This window comes from Ranitomeya imitator, chromosome 6 (genome assembly GCF_032444005.1).
Source record: "Ranitomeya imitator isolate aRanImi1 chromosome 6, aRanImi1.pri, whole genome shotgun sequence".
NCBI classification, from domain to species: Eukaryota; Metazoa; Chordata; class Amphibia; order Anura; family Dendrobatidae; genus Ranitomeya; species Ranitomeya imitator.
In genome coordinates, this window is record NC_091287.1 from 192,609,272 (window position 1) to 192,624,893 (window position 15,622).

A 15,622-nucleotide genomic window follows, 5' to 3' on the forward strand; every position below is an offset into this window, starting at 1 on the left:
CATTGAACTGTAAACGCATGGGAAACCGCTGCGGACCCGCAGCTGTGGAAACGCTGCGGATCCGCAGCAAGATCCGCAGTGTGTGCACATAGCGTAAGAGTTATCAGACTACAATTAAAGATGTTCTTGTGAAATTGAAAGCATGGCAAAATGTCAGTTTCTCATTGTAGGCTTGTTGAAACTGGAAAACTGACTTAATTTTGATTTAAACAATTTTTGTTTCTGAAAGTTTGAAGAGCAGCACATAAAAACAAACCTATAGCCATAGTGAGTGACAAAGAATACAAACAGCAGAATCTAACACTCATAATAAATTACGGTACATAAGCTTCCAGGCTTTACAAAAATAAAGCTTATTTATGGTGTATTAAAGTTGTTTCACTCTCTAACATACCTTGGGTATTAAATCTTTTTTCCCCAACAATTACTCTTATTAATTCATTAATTTAAATATATATGTTTAGTGTTAACCTTGAGGTACTGAAAAACCTGTCTGGATCTCGTGCTCTGCGTAAATGCACAGGGCAGAGTATTCGTGGAATAGGAGGATTTGTGGGTTATGATACGCGCTGCCAACTAATCCAAATCAGACCAAATGTATAATTGAACAGTGGTTTAGTCTACGTGTTTCGGAGAGCAAATTACTCCTTCCTCAGGAAAATGCCACAGGACTTCTGGTATATCCTGAGGAAGGAGTCATATGCAATACGAAACGCGTAGAATAAACCACTGCTTAATTATACATTTGGTCTGATTTGGATTAGCTGGCAGCGCGGATCATAACCCACAAATCCTCCTATTCAGTGATATAAGTACGGTCGCATGTCGACCGGTAGATCTGCGGCAGCCGGCAATATATGCTTGTGAATATTTTACATCAGGTGAGCAGATAATTTTACTGGTAAATCTATACATTGTGAGATAAGACACTATTAAGACGCGTATGTTTTTAATGTCTGGACTATGACTTAATTGTTTTAATGTTATTTGAAGCTATGGATTAAAAGAAAATGGATTTTATGAACATACAGCACTGGACTTATTCTTTTCAAGACACTATCTGCGCTTCTTTTTTCCTACAAGTTATATTACTAGCGCAGAGTATTAGAAGACTTATCTTCTAATAGTCTTGCAGCTTTAAATACAGTAGAGAAGGAGTAATTTCCGAACTCTTCAAAATTTAAAATAGGATTGACATAGCTTAAAAAAAAGAAAAAAAAAAAAGAACACACAAATAATGCTGACTATCTTCTTCCAAAAATTATTTGGTTTCTAATTTTTTTTTTCCCCCAACCAGCATTGACTTCTTTGCATAGAACGCAAAGCATATTGTTGCATGACATCTTAGGTTTTGTGGTTAAAACAAAACAAAACAAAAGATAAAACAAGCAGCAAACAATAAGATATACACATATATGTTGTGCGTGGCACTTACCGGTAATACAATTAATTTTTGAAGGCATGTTGTATAGTACTGTATAAAAACTGACTTGCATAATATCCCCATATCATCATGAGGTATTTTTTAGCAACAATATTTTAAAAGGCTTCTAAATGTCTAATAAACATACTAGAAGGAAAGCTAAATTGAACAAGGAATAGTAAAAATTCAAACAAGATTCCTGGCATTTTCAAAATGTCCAAACATTGAAGGAAGGTCTATGGGGGTAAGTTGAGGGACTTAAATAGGAAAGAAGGGTAAAACCTGCATCTTCAATTGTACCATTAAAAATATTCCTAAATATACATTTACAAAATGTCCTGGGAAGATGGCAATCAAAGCATACAATATAAAGGGAGAGGTCTTGTATGTATGCAATGGGCCACAGGTGTATCCTATGACATTTCAGAAAGGCAGCATTGTTAGACTGTGTCCTCGGGGAGGTAGAACACCGTTTCTTCAGATCAGGCAAATCAGGTAAAGAAACAAATGGTGCATTTTAGACCAGCATGATGGATTACATTTTTATGCCCTCTTGCTGGCTGAGTTGTGACAAAGTTTTCTTGATTCGTAAAGCAGTGAGCCTTGCAGCTCCATTGGCATACCAACATTCTCGCATTATTTTAGCCATCACACGCAATGCCTGTGGAAAAAACAAAAATGTACATAATTTTGTAATTTAAATAACAAAACTGAATAATGAAACATTAAAAAATTAACTTATGGGCCTACATTCAAACATCTATTTTCACATTCATATACGGTTTATAAAAATAACACACTGATCCATACAGTTTATTGGAACCATGTGCCTCTTCCGTTCAACTCCGTTTATGTCCAACTCTAGTCAGCTATTGTTCATTAGACACAGCCAAGGAGACCCTGCCTACCAGGTTAGGGATGAGGAGGCCCTGCCTACCAGGCTAGGAATGAGGAGGTCCTGCCTACCAGGCTGGGAATGAGGGGGCCCTGCCTACCAGGCAGGGGATGAGGGGGTCCTGCCTACCAGGCTGGGGATGAGGGGGTCCTGCCTACCAGGCTGGGGATGAGGGGTCCTGCCTACCAGGTTGGGAATGAGAGGGTCCTGCCTACCAGGCTGGGGATGAGTGGGTCCTGCCTACCAAGCTGGGGAAGAGGAGGCCATGCATACCAGGATGGGGATGAGGGGGACATGCAGACCAGGATGGAGATGAGGGGGCCATGCAGACCAGGATGGGGATGAGAGGGCCATGCATAACAGGATGGGGATGAGGGGGCCATGAATACCAGGATGGGGATGAGGGGGCCATGAATACCAGGATGGGGATGAGGGAGCCATGCATACTAGAATGGGGATGAGAGGGCCATGCATACCAGGATGGGGATGAGAAGGCAAGGCATACCAGGATGGCGATGAAAGGGCCATGCATACCAGGATTGGGATTAGGAGGCCATGCATACCAGGATGGTGATGAGGGGGCCATGCAAACCTGGACTGGGGAGATACAGTGCCTTGCAAAAGTATTCGGCTCCCTTGAACTTTTCAACCTTTTCCAACATATCATGCTTCAAACATAAAAAGGTACCAACTGTAAATTGTTGGTGAAGAATCAACAACAAGTGGAACAATTGTGAAGTTGAATGAAATTTATTGGTTATTTAAAATTTTTGTGGAAATTCAAAAAACTGAAAAGTGGAGAGTGCCATATTATTTGGCCCCTTTAACGTAATATTTTGTTGCGCCACCTTTCGCTGCGATTACAGCTGCAAGTCGCTTGGAGTATGTCTATCAGTTGTGTACATCGAGAGACTGATTTCTTGCTCATTCTTCCTTGGCAAACAGCTTGGGCTCAGTAAGGTTTGATGGAGATCGTTTGTGAACAGCAGTTTTCAGCTCTTTGCACAGATTCTCGATTGGATTGAGGTCTGGACTTTGACATGGCCATTCTAACACCTGGATACGTTTATTTGTGAACCATTCCATTGCACATTTTGCTTTATGTTTGGGAAGACAAATCTCTGTCCCAGTCTCAGGTCTTTTGCAGCCTTCAACAGGTTTTCTTCAAGAATGGTCCTGTATTTGGCTCCATCCATCTTCCCATCAATTTTAACTATGTTCCCTGTCCCTGCTGAAGAAAAGCAAGCCCAAACCATGATGCTGCCACCACTATGTTTGACAGTGGGGATGGTGTTTTCAGGATTATGAGCTGTGTTGCTTTTACACCAAACATATATAGTTTGGCATTGTTGCCAAAAAGTTCGATTTTGGCTTCATCTGACCAGAGCACCTTCTTCCAAATGTTTGGTGCGTCTCCTAGGTGGCTTGTTGCAAACGTTAAACAACACTTTTTATGGATATTTTTGAGAAATGGCTTTCTTCTTGCCACTGTTCCATAAAAGCTAGATTTGTGCAGTGTACGACTGATTGTTGTCCTATGGACAGGCTGTCCCACCCCAGCTGTACAGTCATGGACAAGAATTTTGAGAATGAGACAAATATTAATTTTTCCAAAGTCTACTGCTTCATTTTTTCTAATGGCAATTTGCATATACTCCTGAATGTCAGAGTGATCAGCTTAACAGCAATTACTGTACTTGCAAAGTCAATATTTTCCCAGAAAATGAACTTTAAACCCCCAAAACACATTTCAACATCATTGCAGTCCTGCCTTAAAAGGAGCAGCTAACATCGTTTTAGTGATTGATCCATTAACACGGGTGTGGGTGTTGATGAGGACACGGCTGGCGATCAATCAGTCATGATGAAGAATGACATCACTGGACACTTAAAAAGGAGGCTGGTGCTTGGTATCATTGTTTCTCTTCAGTTAACCATGGTTATCTCTAAAGAAACACGTGCAGCCATCATTGCACTGCACAAAAATGGCCTAACAGGGAAGAGTATCGCAGCTACAAAGATTGCACCTCAGTTAACAATCTATCGCATCATCAAGAACTTCAAGGAGAGAGCTTCCATTGCTGTCAAAAAGGCTCCAAGGGCGCCCAAGAAAGACCAACAAGCGCCAGGAGCGTATCTTAAAACTGTTTCAGCTGCGGGATCGGACTACCAGTAGTGCCAAGCTTGCTCAGGAATGGCAGCAGGCTGGTGTGAGTGCTTCTGCACGCACTGTGAGGCGGAGACTCTTTGAGCAAGGCCTGGTTTCAAGGAGGGCAGCAAAGAAGCCACTTCTCTCCAGAAAAAACATCAGGGACCGACTGATATTCTGCAAAAGGTACAGGGAGTGGACTGCTGAGGACTGGGGCAAAGTCATTTTCTCTGATGAATCCCCTTTTTCGATTGTTTGGGACATCTGGAAAACAGCTTATTCGGAGAAGAAGAGGTGAACGCTACCACCAGTCTTGTCTTATGCCAACTGTAAAGCATCCTGAAACCATTCATGTGTGGGGTTGCTTCTCAGCCAAGGGAATCGGCTCACTCACAGTATTGCCTAAAAACACAGCCATGAATAAAGAATGGTACCAGAATGTCCTCCAAGAGCAACTTCTCCCAACCGTCCAAGAGCAGTTTGGCGCCCAACAATGCCTTTTCCAGCATGATGGAGCACCTTGCCATAAAGCAAAGGTGATAACCAAATGGCTCATGGAACAAAACAGAGATTTTGGGTCCATGGCCTGGAAACTCCCCAGATCTTAATCCCATTGAGAACGTGGTCAATCATCAAGAGACGGGTGGACAAACAAAAACCAACAAATTCTGGCAAAATGCAAGCATTGATTATGCAAGAATGGACTGCTATCAGTCAGGATTTGGTCCAGAAGTTGATTGAGAGCATGCCAGGGAGAATTGCAGAGGTCTTGAAGAAGAAGGGTCAACACTGCAAATATTGACTTGCTGCATTAACTCATTCTAACTGCCAATATAACCTATTGGTACTCATAATATGATTGCAATTATATTTCTGTATGTGATATAAACATCAGACAAACACTAATAAAAACCAGAGGGCAGCAGATCATGTGAAAATATAATTTTGGTGTCATTCTCAAAAATTTTGGCCATGACTGTAGATCTCTGCAGTTCATCCAGAGTGATCTCGGGCCTTTTGGCTGCATCTCTGATCAGTCTTCTTGTTTGAAATGAAAGTTTAGAGGGACGACCTGGTCTTGGTATATTTGCAGTGGTATGATACTCCTTCCATTTCAATATGATCGCTTGCACAGTGCTCCTTGGGATGTTTAAAGTTTTGAAAATCATTTTGTATCCAAATCCAGCTTTAATCTTCTCCACAACAGTATCACGGACCTGCCTGTTGTGTGCCATGGTCTTCATTGATGCTCTCTGTGTTTCAAACCCTGAGACTAACAGAGCAGGTGCATTTATACAGAGACTTGATTACACACAGGTGGATTATATTTATCATCATTAGGCATTTAGGACAACATTGGATCATTCAGAGTTCCACAATGAACTTCTGGAGTGAGTTTGCTGCACTGAAAGTAAAGGGGACGAATAGTATTGCACGCCCCACTTTTCAGATTTTGCATTTCCACAAAAATTTAAAATAACTAATAAATTACGTTCAACTTCACAATTGTGTTTCACTTCTTGTTGATTCTTCACCAAAAATTTACGTTTGGTATCTTTATGTTTGAAGCATGATATGTGAGAAAAGGTTGAAAAGTGCAAGGGAGCCGAGTACTTTCGCAAGGCACTGTATATAAACCAGAATAGGGGCTATTAGTACAGAATTGACCAAATTTTTTGCTTCAATTTTTTTTCTAGTTTCCTCCTCTAAAGCCTAAGTGCGTCTTATGGTCCGATATGACTTGTAGTCCGAAAAATACGATATATATTTCTATTCCATCTATTCTGTCGAGTCATGCTGTGATTTTACTGTGTGCGGTAGATAAAATGTGGAGTTTTCAAGGGTATGGTTGTGCAAAAATCAAGACGGCACTCTCATGGTCCGAAGGCCATGTGATTTTTTTTTTTCTTATCACACCCATTGACTTGCATTGGCGAGTCTTGTCCAATATATGAGGACAATAGCAGAAGCTGTGTTTTTTTCCTCAGCCTGCAATTTGATTTTTTTTTTTTTTTTTTTTTTTTTACAGAGGAGTATGAGCCGTCTAACTATTTTGGCAGGTGTCTGCTCTGTCTAACATGCCTGGCTTGGTAAATACTGCTCACCTTATTTCACAACATCAAAAGAACATCGGCAGCATGGTGGCTCAGTGGTTGCCACTGCAGCCTTATAGCGCTGGGGTCCTGGGTTCAAATCTCACCTAGGACATCTACAAAGAGTTTGTATGCTCTCCGTGGGTTTGCGTTGATTTCCTCAGAGTTCTCAGATTTCCTCCCACATGCCAAAGACATACTGATCGGGATACTTCGATAGTAATCCCCAGTGGGGACAGTGATGATATTTGTAAAGCGCTGTGAAATTAATGGCGCTAGATAAGTAAATTAATTTAAAATAAATAATGGCCCTCCAGACTGAAAACAAAGGCACGAGTTCTTTACTCGCTCGAAAGCCTGATGCACCTTATGGGGACTGCGAGATATGGGAAAATTAAATCATTTTGATATCTGATGGAATGCCTGTCAGATTCATTTTGGCCCAAAAATACTTGCCCTCCAAATCAGCCCCCACCCTTGGGATTCCCCAAGACCAATGTTTTTCTTTAATTAGCCCAAGCAAACAAGCCTTTGAAGCTCTCTCCAGGGAGGGGAGGGGGGGGGGGCAAAGAGCATAGACCCTGCATCCCCAGCAATTATCACAGGGGTGTGAAGTCTTGTGCAGAACTGGCTTCCTTTGTTTAACTCAGGCTGCAATTGTGGCATAACAGATCCCAGGCTAACCAGTGCAAGGCTCTGAGATTTTGAATCTAGAAAATGACCTATAATAAAAGAATGCAATATCTCTGAGCCTAGCTGAGCACAATCGTTATAAAGCATAGCTACCAGGAATTAAATACAGTAGCCGTATTTGGTCTCCCTGCGCAGACAAAGTCCAGCAGAACCCATTGACACTGCCGCCGTTCCATTTAGAGCTTCGGGACGAAAGTTATGGACATCCACGGTTCTGGCCAGAAAACCATGCACTCCGATATGGGAGGAGAGAGACTGCACAGCCCAGGGGTTTGGCACAGCATGCGGGAGGGAGCAGACTAGGGAATAATAGGCAGCTCCTCATTTTGGACTTGAGATGATGCAGCTAGAGAATCTCACAACAAAGATTTGGACCTATGATCCATCAGCTCCTCCCTGTGGTCATATGCTACATAACACGGTAATTGAAACCTATCTATACCCTACCCTTGTACTACACTCTTGACTGTATACTTGCATATGTGTTCTTGTAAATATATACCTATATATTTCTAGTGTGCCTTTCGGCGATTAAATATAAAATTAATCTTTGGCTGCTCTTATCTTGATTCCACGAATCCCCAAGTCCGCACGCTCAGTTGGTTATTAAACGCTACCCGGGTTGGTTTCAGAGGCGATATAAGCCTGCTGTCGGACAGGGCTTATATCGAACGAGGAACTGGTGGCAGCATATCGTACTGTGACGGCCGGGAGGTTTCTCTACATAGAAAATTAAGAGACCACTGCTAAATTTTCAGTTTGCCTGATTTTTCTCTTTAGAGATATATTTTTGAATAAAATGTAAATTGCTCTTTTATTCTATAAACTACTGACATGTCTTCGAATTTCCAAGCACTAAATTTATTTTCAGAAAATGAGAAAAGGTCAAAATAACAAAACAATGCTGTGCTTGCAGACCTAAAAAAAATGCTAAGAAAACAAGTTCATAATCATTTAGAAACAACAATGTTTAACTCAGGTAGAGTTCAGAAACCAATATTTTGTGGATTAATCATGATTTTTAATCACAGCTTTCATGCGTCTTGGCATGCTTTTCACCAGTCTTTCACACTGGTGAATGACCTTATGCCACTCCTGATGGACTATCCATCTTCCTCTTAATTACATTCCAGAGGTTTTCAATGGGGTTCAGGTTTGGATATTGGACTGGCCATGACAGGGATTTGATGTGGTGGTCCTTCATCCATTGATTGACCTAGCTGTGTCGCAGAGTTAGGGAACATTGCCCGAGCAGAAGGAATCAATTGTTTTTCCAGGATAACCTTGTATGTGGCTTGATTCATATGTCCTTTGCAAAGATTAACCTGCTGTAAGATAGTGCTTACTGAATGTATTGGGAGACACTCACTTGGCTGCGAGATTTAAAGCACACAGGAATACTGTCCACTTAAAACAGTCTGTGCGGTTTATTATGCAGTCATAAACCGTACCACGAACAGTCCATTAAACACTGTACCGGAACATGACATTAAGTTGCGGTCACTAAACATGCTGAACCTTACTCCGTCCAGTTACCATGGGTGACCGCACAGTTCATTACCTGACCCTCATCACAACACACAGTTCCCCAACTCTGGGATACCTTCCTGGAGCTCCTGCTCCACACGCTGACCTCCTGTCAGTCATCTCTCCTGGGGAAACTGTCTTACTGGGATCACCTGCATGTAGAAAAGCCGCGGAGACACCATCATGTGTTTTCTCAACGCAAGCAATAAATAGCCAGGTCTTTCACCGGGAAGGGACAACCACGGGAAGGGCAGCATCCAAAAAGGAAAACCACCTATGCCAAAACATGGTATCCATCCACAGACCGCTGTTTCGGGGTATTTTCCCCTCATCAGTGTGGAGTAGGAAACTGGCTATTAGGAGCAGTGGATGGATACCATGTTTTGATCTCCCCGAGGTCATTCAGCCTTCTGTTTATAGTCCTTTTACTAGGCACTGCTCCTAATAGCCAGTTTCCTACTACACACTGATGAAGGGCAAATACCCCGAAACAGCTGTCTGTGGATGGATACCATGTTTTGGCATAGGTGGTTTTCCTTTTTGGATGCTCCCCTTCCCGTGGTTGTTCCTTCCCGGTGAAAGACCTGGCTATTTATTGCTTGCATTCAGAAACACGCGATGGTGTCTCTGCGGCTTTTCTACATGCATTTGCATATTTCCCATAAGGGATGGGGGCAGTGTTCTGGATCACTGCGTTGAGAAACACGTGATGGTGTCTCTGCGGTGTTGGATGTTTTTATCTCCCCGAGGTCATTCATCCTTCTGTTTATAGTCCTTTTACTGGGATCACCGTCCTTGTGACCAGGGCACTCATGACAGTCCAGACCCCCCGAAAGAAAAGGTAGCTTTTCCAACGCTTGGCTGTCACAGACTCTGCACATAAGGTCTCTCCATGTGCTAATCATGAAGTCCTACTCCCAGGATCTGCAACACAGGCCTTCCGATCCATGGCCTCACCATGTGCTCTTCAGGGATCCGATCCTACTACCAGGATCTCCCAACACTCGGGCCATCTAGGATCTTAGAACACACAGACCATTCAGATCCATACACTCTCTCTCCACTCTTGTGACAACATCATGGTCACATTATGTACCTGTAACCATTTCCATAGGTGGGAGGTGTATGTGGTTAGTCAGACCCACCCAGCTCTCCGACTAACCCTGTAAACCTCCCTATAAAGCTACACAAACACAACTCTTATGGAACTACAAGTCCCAGAACAACAATACTGGCTTACAGCGCAGACTCCCGTTGTGACACATACTGGCCATTTACAATCATGGCAGACACTTTCACAAACTCAGTTACGCCTACATGCGTATCCTGAGGAGCCCACACAGCGCCCCCTAGCTGCAGCATAGGTCACTGCATCACATACCCCCCCGTGTTCAAACTTGTGGGGTTTAACATTAGTCACACACCAGGGGCCTCGAGACCTAGCACCCATGTCCCCTTGCCCTACAAGTCGAGAGTACCGTCTCAGTCGGTTTTGGGCGTCATTCAGCATCACACCTTTGGTAGGCCTCCCCCGCCACCAGCAGTCAGTATGTCGACCTTGGGCTTCAACCCTTGAGTCACTATCTGTCTGTCACCAGACCCTTTTTAGTCAACCCACTTTCCAAGTGTGCCCCTTCATGTGACCGTTCTTTCCATGGCTGCCTCCCACAGTTGTTGCGGTCATGAGTCGACCGTCCAGTCGAGCCTAGTGACTGATCTGAGTGACCTTTTGTCCTCATGCCCGCTACAGGGTCTCCCACCTAGGTCACTCAGCCGTGAGCTAACTGAGGCGTTACTACTTCTACCTTTTCCATCAAGCCCCTTTCTGTTATCTCTCTGCTGGCCATTTCTCTTATGGTCTTTATTGCCCGGAGAGCAGTTCCTCCATTTGTCTCTATGTCCACTGTTAGCTTCAGTTTCAGGACCTCTCCGCCTCTCTATACCACGAGTTGAAGGTGGGGGCCACCTGTTTCCCATTTCCTGCAGCTCTCTATTGATCTGCTCTCTTTTAGGTACGCCACGCGATATTCCTGGAGCATCCGGATATTCCCAAGGCTCTCCATGGATCCGACAACAAGGAATTGAACCATCCCAACTTCACCCTTGACCTGGGCCTAGTCATCAGCCGGAATTCTCCCTCTCTTCACAATCTCCTGCATCAGTTTCCCAAATCTTCCGATGACCTTCCTCACCAGACCTCTGGGCACTTGAATTAGGTCTTCCATAATGCCCATCTGACTTTGAGCTTTCCTCGCACGCTCCAGACGTCGTGCGGCTTCCCAATTCCTCAAGAGGATCCTCTGTTTTGTCCATGTAGATCTCCAGTGCAGGTCACTGAGGACAGCTACTCTCTTCGCTGTGACACCCGTTGTGGACAGTACCACTAGCTGTTCAGTTTCCGGGGTACAGTACACCCTACTCACCCCCACAGCCTTCTTGAACTCTTCATGCATAGACTCCCTGGAACACACCTCTCAGGTGTTCAGGTACATCTATCATGTATTTAAACAAGGAAGCCTTCCTTCTCTTCTGCTGTCACAAATTATTATTATATTATTATTATTTTTATTTATTTATATAACACCATTGATTCCATGGTGCTTTACATGAGAAGGGGTTACATACAAGTTACAGATATCACTTACAGTAAAACTAACAATGACGGACTGATACAGAGGGGCGATGACCCTGCCCTTGCGGGCTTACATTCTACAGGATTATGGGGAAGGAGACAGTAGGTTGAGGGTTGCAGGAGCTCCGGTGTTGGTGAGGCGGTAGCTTCGGTAGTGATGAGGAGGCAGCGAGGTCAGTGCAGGGTGTAGGCTTTCCTGAAGAGATGGGTTTTCAGGTTCCGTCTGAAGGATCCGAATGTGGTTGATAGTCGGACGTTTTGGTGAAAAGAATTCCAGAGGATGGGAAAAATTTGGGAGAAGTCTTGGAGGCGGTTGGAGGAGGAGTGAATAAGTGTGGAGGAGAGAAGGAGATCTTGGGAGGACCGGAGATCACGTGAGGGAAGATATCGGGAGATTAGTTCAGAGATATATGGAGGAGACAGGTTGTGGATGGCTTTGTAGGTCAGTATTAGTAATTTGAACTGGATACGCTGAGGGAATGGGAGCCAGTGAAGAGATTTACAGAGGGGGGAAGTGGAGGAGTAGCGAGGAGAGAGATGAATTAGTCGGGCAGCAGAGTTAAGGATGGACTGGAGAGGTGCAAGGGTGTTAGCAGGGAGGATGCAGAAAAGTATGTTGCAGTAGTCCAGGCGGGAGATGAGGAGGGCATGCCCAAGCATTTTAGTAGATTGACGGTTGAGGAAAGGACAGATTCTGGAGATATTTTTGAGCTGGAGGCGACAGTAGGTGGAAAGAGCCTGGATGTGCGATTTGAAGGACAGGGCAGAGTCGAAGGTTACTCCGAGGCAGCGGACTTACGGTACGTGGGAAAGCATGATGTCTTTGATTGCGATAGATAGGTCAGGTAAGGAAGATCTATGGGATGGAGGAAAGATGATGAGTTCAGATTTGTCCACATTGAGTTTGAGGAAGCGAGAGGAGAAGAAGGAGGATATGGCTGATAGGCACTCTGGGATTCTGGACAGCAGAGCAATGACGTCTGGGCCAGAGAGGTAGATCTGAGTGTCATCAGCATAGAGATGGTACTGGAATCCATGGGACTTTATGAGTTTGTCCCAAGCCAAATGTATAGATTGAGAAGAGTAGGGGTCCTAGAACAGAGCCTTGGGGGACTCCAACAGAGAGAGGGTGGGATGAGGAGGTAGTGTGGGAGTGGAAGACGCTGAATGTGCGGTTGGAAAGGTACGGGGAGATCCAGGATAGGGCGAGGTCTTTGATGCCAAAGGAGGAGAGGATCTGTCGTAAGAGGCAGTGGTCAACTGTGTCGAAAGCAGAGGACAGGTCTAGAAGGAGGAGTACAGAGTACTGTCCATTAGCTTTTGCGGTAAGTAGGTCATTAGTGATTTTGGTCAGGGTTGAGTGATGGGGGCGGAAAACAGATTGTAGATTGTCAAAGAGCAAGTTAGATGAGAGGTGGGAGGAAAGTTCAGAGTGGACGTGCTGCTCCAGGAGTTTGGAAGCGAATGGGAGCAGTGATATTGGGCGATAGCTGGACATAGCAGTTGGATCGAGGGTTGGCTTTTTAAGGATAGGCGTGATTGTGGCATGTTTGAAAGCAGAAGGGAAGGTGCCAGAAGATAGTGAAAGGTTGAAGAGGTGGGTTAGGGATGGGATAAGTGTGGTGGTGAGGTTGGGGAGGAGGTGAGATGGGGTCGAGCGCACAGGTGGTAAGGTGCGATTTGGAGAGGAGACAATTAAGCACCCGTTCAGTGATGTTGGATAGGGAGGTTATGGGGTTTGGGCATTGGTCTGGTATACAAAAGGGGCTGTGGTGGTTGAACAATGAAGACTTGCCTTGTCTGGTCGATCTTATTTTTAAAGTGTGTGGCAAAGTCTTCAGCAGAGATTAAGGAGGTTGGAGAGGGCAGTGGGGGGGGGCAGAGGAGGGAGTTAAAGGTTCTGAATAACTGTTTGGCGTTGTAGGATAGGGAAGATACGAGGGTTGTGAAGTAGACCTGTTTAGCAGAGGTGAGAGCAGATTTAAAAGCGAGTGTTGCCTGTTTGTATGTAGTGAAGTCGTCTTGCAGGTGTGTTTTCTTCCAATGCCGCTCCGCAACCCATTTTGTTTGGCTCCCGGAGCAATCTGTTAGGCATGACATCTGCCTCCACCTATCTGGCCAGGATAGAGACCTGCGGCTCCATCTTCTTCAAGGCTGTTACATTCATCGACTGGCTTTCTGCCAGGCGACCTCTGAGCTCCACCACCTCTTTCTCCAAGGCACCCACGTGGCACTCAGCAGCCTGTCTCAGAAGCTCCTCTTGCTTCAAACAGGCTTCTACTGTCTCTTGGATACTCCTTAACTCGCTTCTCCCATCCTCTGGATTGGTTGAGCTTCCATCACACGAGGACGTATCTACTTCAGGCCCCACTCCATTGGGGCTTCCTCCACCTCTGCACCCTTGGACTCAGCATTGTCATCTTCAGCCCTCTCTTGGGTCTTAGCTTTGTCCCGTTTCTTTGGGACTTTAGAGTAGTTCCCAAACTCCAGCTCCTCAGCATCAGGTTTTCTGGAGCCTTCACTATCTTCCGTCACCTCACCTTTATTCAAATCTTGCCACGGTGCAATTGGTTCAACCAGTTTGCCCCCTTTACGTTTCCGACGACAGGAGGTAGACCTGCCATTTGTACCTGAGTCAGCCTTACTGCACTCTTTTCCGCTGGCCTCACCACCACCCAATCGGTCATCCTGGAACCAGCAGTCCCCACTTAAACAGGTCATATTTTTTGGTATGGCTGCCACCACCATCCTGACTTCACCTTGCGGAGCACTGTCCTTCCCCTGTGTCAGTGCTTCTGACAGCTCAACATCGTACTCGGCTCTAGTGATTGCTACTGGCAATGACATGTCACAGTCACCCCCGGAGTCTGTCTCACACCCACAACATGGTGAACTCTCCAGTTGCTCTCTAAATGGGTGTCCGCTTTACACGTTTTATCTACCACATCACTAACAGTCACATTGTTGTACCCTTCAGGTGATGTCAGGTCAGTAAGTTGGGCAGACAACCTTTCCTCTGCTTATGCTCAACAAAGGACTGTCAACTCTAGAGGACGGATTCTCCACATTATTACCTCCTAGCCACATTATTTCTACCGAGACTTTTCCTTTTATCCACTAAGCCCATAGAGCTTCCAAGTCCCGCCCTATTATCATAGTATACTTTATGTCTGGGACTGTCACTTCGTGGTACGTGGACCCCTCAGTCGCGTCAATGTAGAGGTAAGCTGTCAAATGTCCTTTAACTTCACTACCGGAGCCATTCACTCTCGACCAAATTCCAGGCGACACAGAACGTTCAGGAGGGATCCTCAGCAAAGACACTACTCCCCAGGTCTATAAGGCCCATCACACTTTCCCAATCTAGCCAGAAGGGACACGGTCATGACACCTTATTGACCGAGCAATCCACAGCACAGACCTATATAGCATGAACTATGTTGTTCCCGGCTACAGTCCAATAGTGCATTAGCCGCCACCTCTTTTTGGGACTCCACCCCCTTTAGGGTAACTATATCTTTGTGGGATACCGCCCCCTTTTGGGACTTCACCCCTTTTTGGGCAGCCATCCCTGTTTGGGTCACTGCCCACTTTTAGGGACACCACCTCCTTACTGGGGTACACCCCGTGGACTCCCCCAAGGTACTCTCAGGCCCCAGTTCGCACAGTACACTTATGTCTCTCTTGGCTTATACTGGCCCTTTAAGCGTTTGTACGACCTAAAGCAATGTCCTCTTACGACACCTCACAAGCTCCTGCTGGCACTGTCACAGCTCCTGCTGCAGTCACAAACCTCTGGCTGCTGATCACAAGCCGCTGCTGCTGTCACTGCAGCTCCGACTGCTGCAGAACCTCTTGCTGCAACTGCAGCTCCTGCTGCTGCAGAACCTCTTGCTGCAACTGCCGCTCCTGCTGCTGCATAACCTTTTGCTGCTAATGCAGCTACATTATGCAAGGGTCTTCAAGGCTCCACACTGCAGACTTCGTGGACCTGTCGATCCACAGGAAATCTTCGTAACCCCGCCGAGTTACAGCCAGACGCTTGTAAACTTCGTGGACCCCCCCGGATCCACAGCAAACTTCCACATGTGCTTCCTGGACCGTTGCCCGCATTCTCCACCACAAGTAAGATAGCCCTTACTGAATGTACTGAAGGACACTCACATGGCTGCGAGATTTATGGCACACAGGAACACTTACCACTTAAACA

General features: G+C 45.2%; 1 protein-coding gene across 1 annotated transcript in view; it reads right to left on the reverse strand.

Annotated features, from left to right (window-relative positions):
- Positions 1-934: 934 nt before the first annotated feature.
- TGFBR1 (transforming growth factor beta receptor 1) overlaps positions 935-15,622 on the reverse strand; it is a 174,706-nt gene continuing 160,018 nt past the window's right edge. Inside the window, exon 9 of the mRNA XM_069730399.1 lies at positions 935-2,084. Coding sequence (XP_069586500.1) covers positions 1,959-2,084 — 126 coding nt within the window. The 3' untranslated portion in view covers positions 935-1,958. The remainder of the gene's footprint in view (positions 2,085-15,622) is intronic.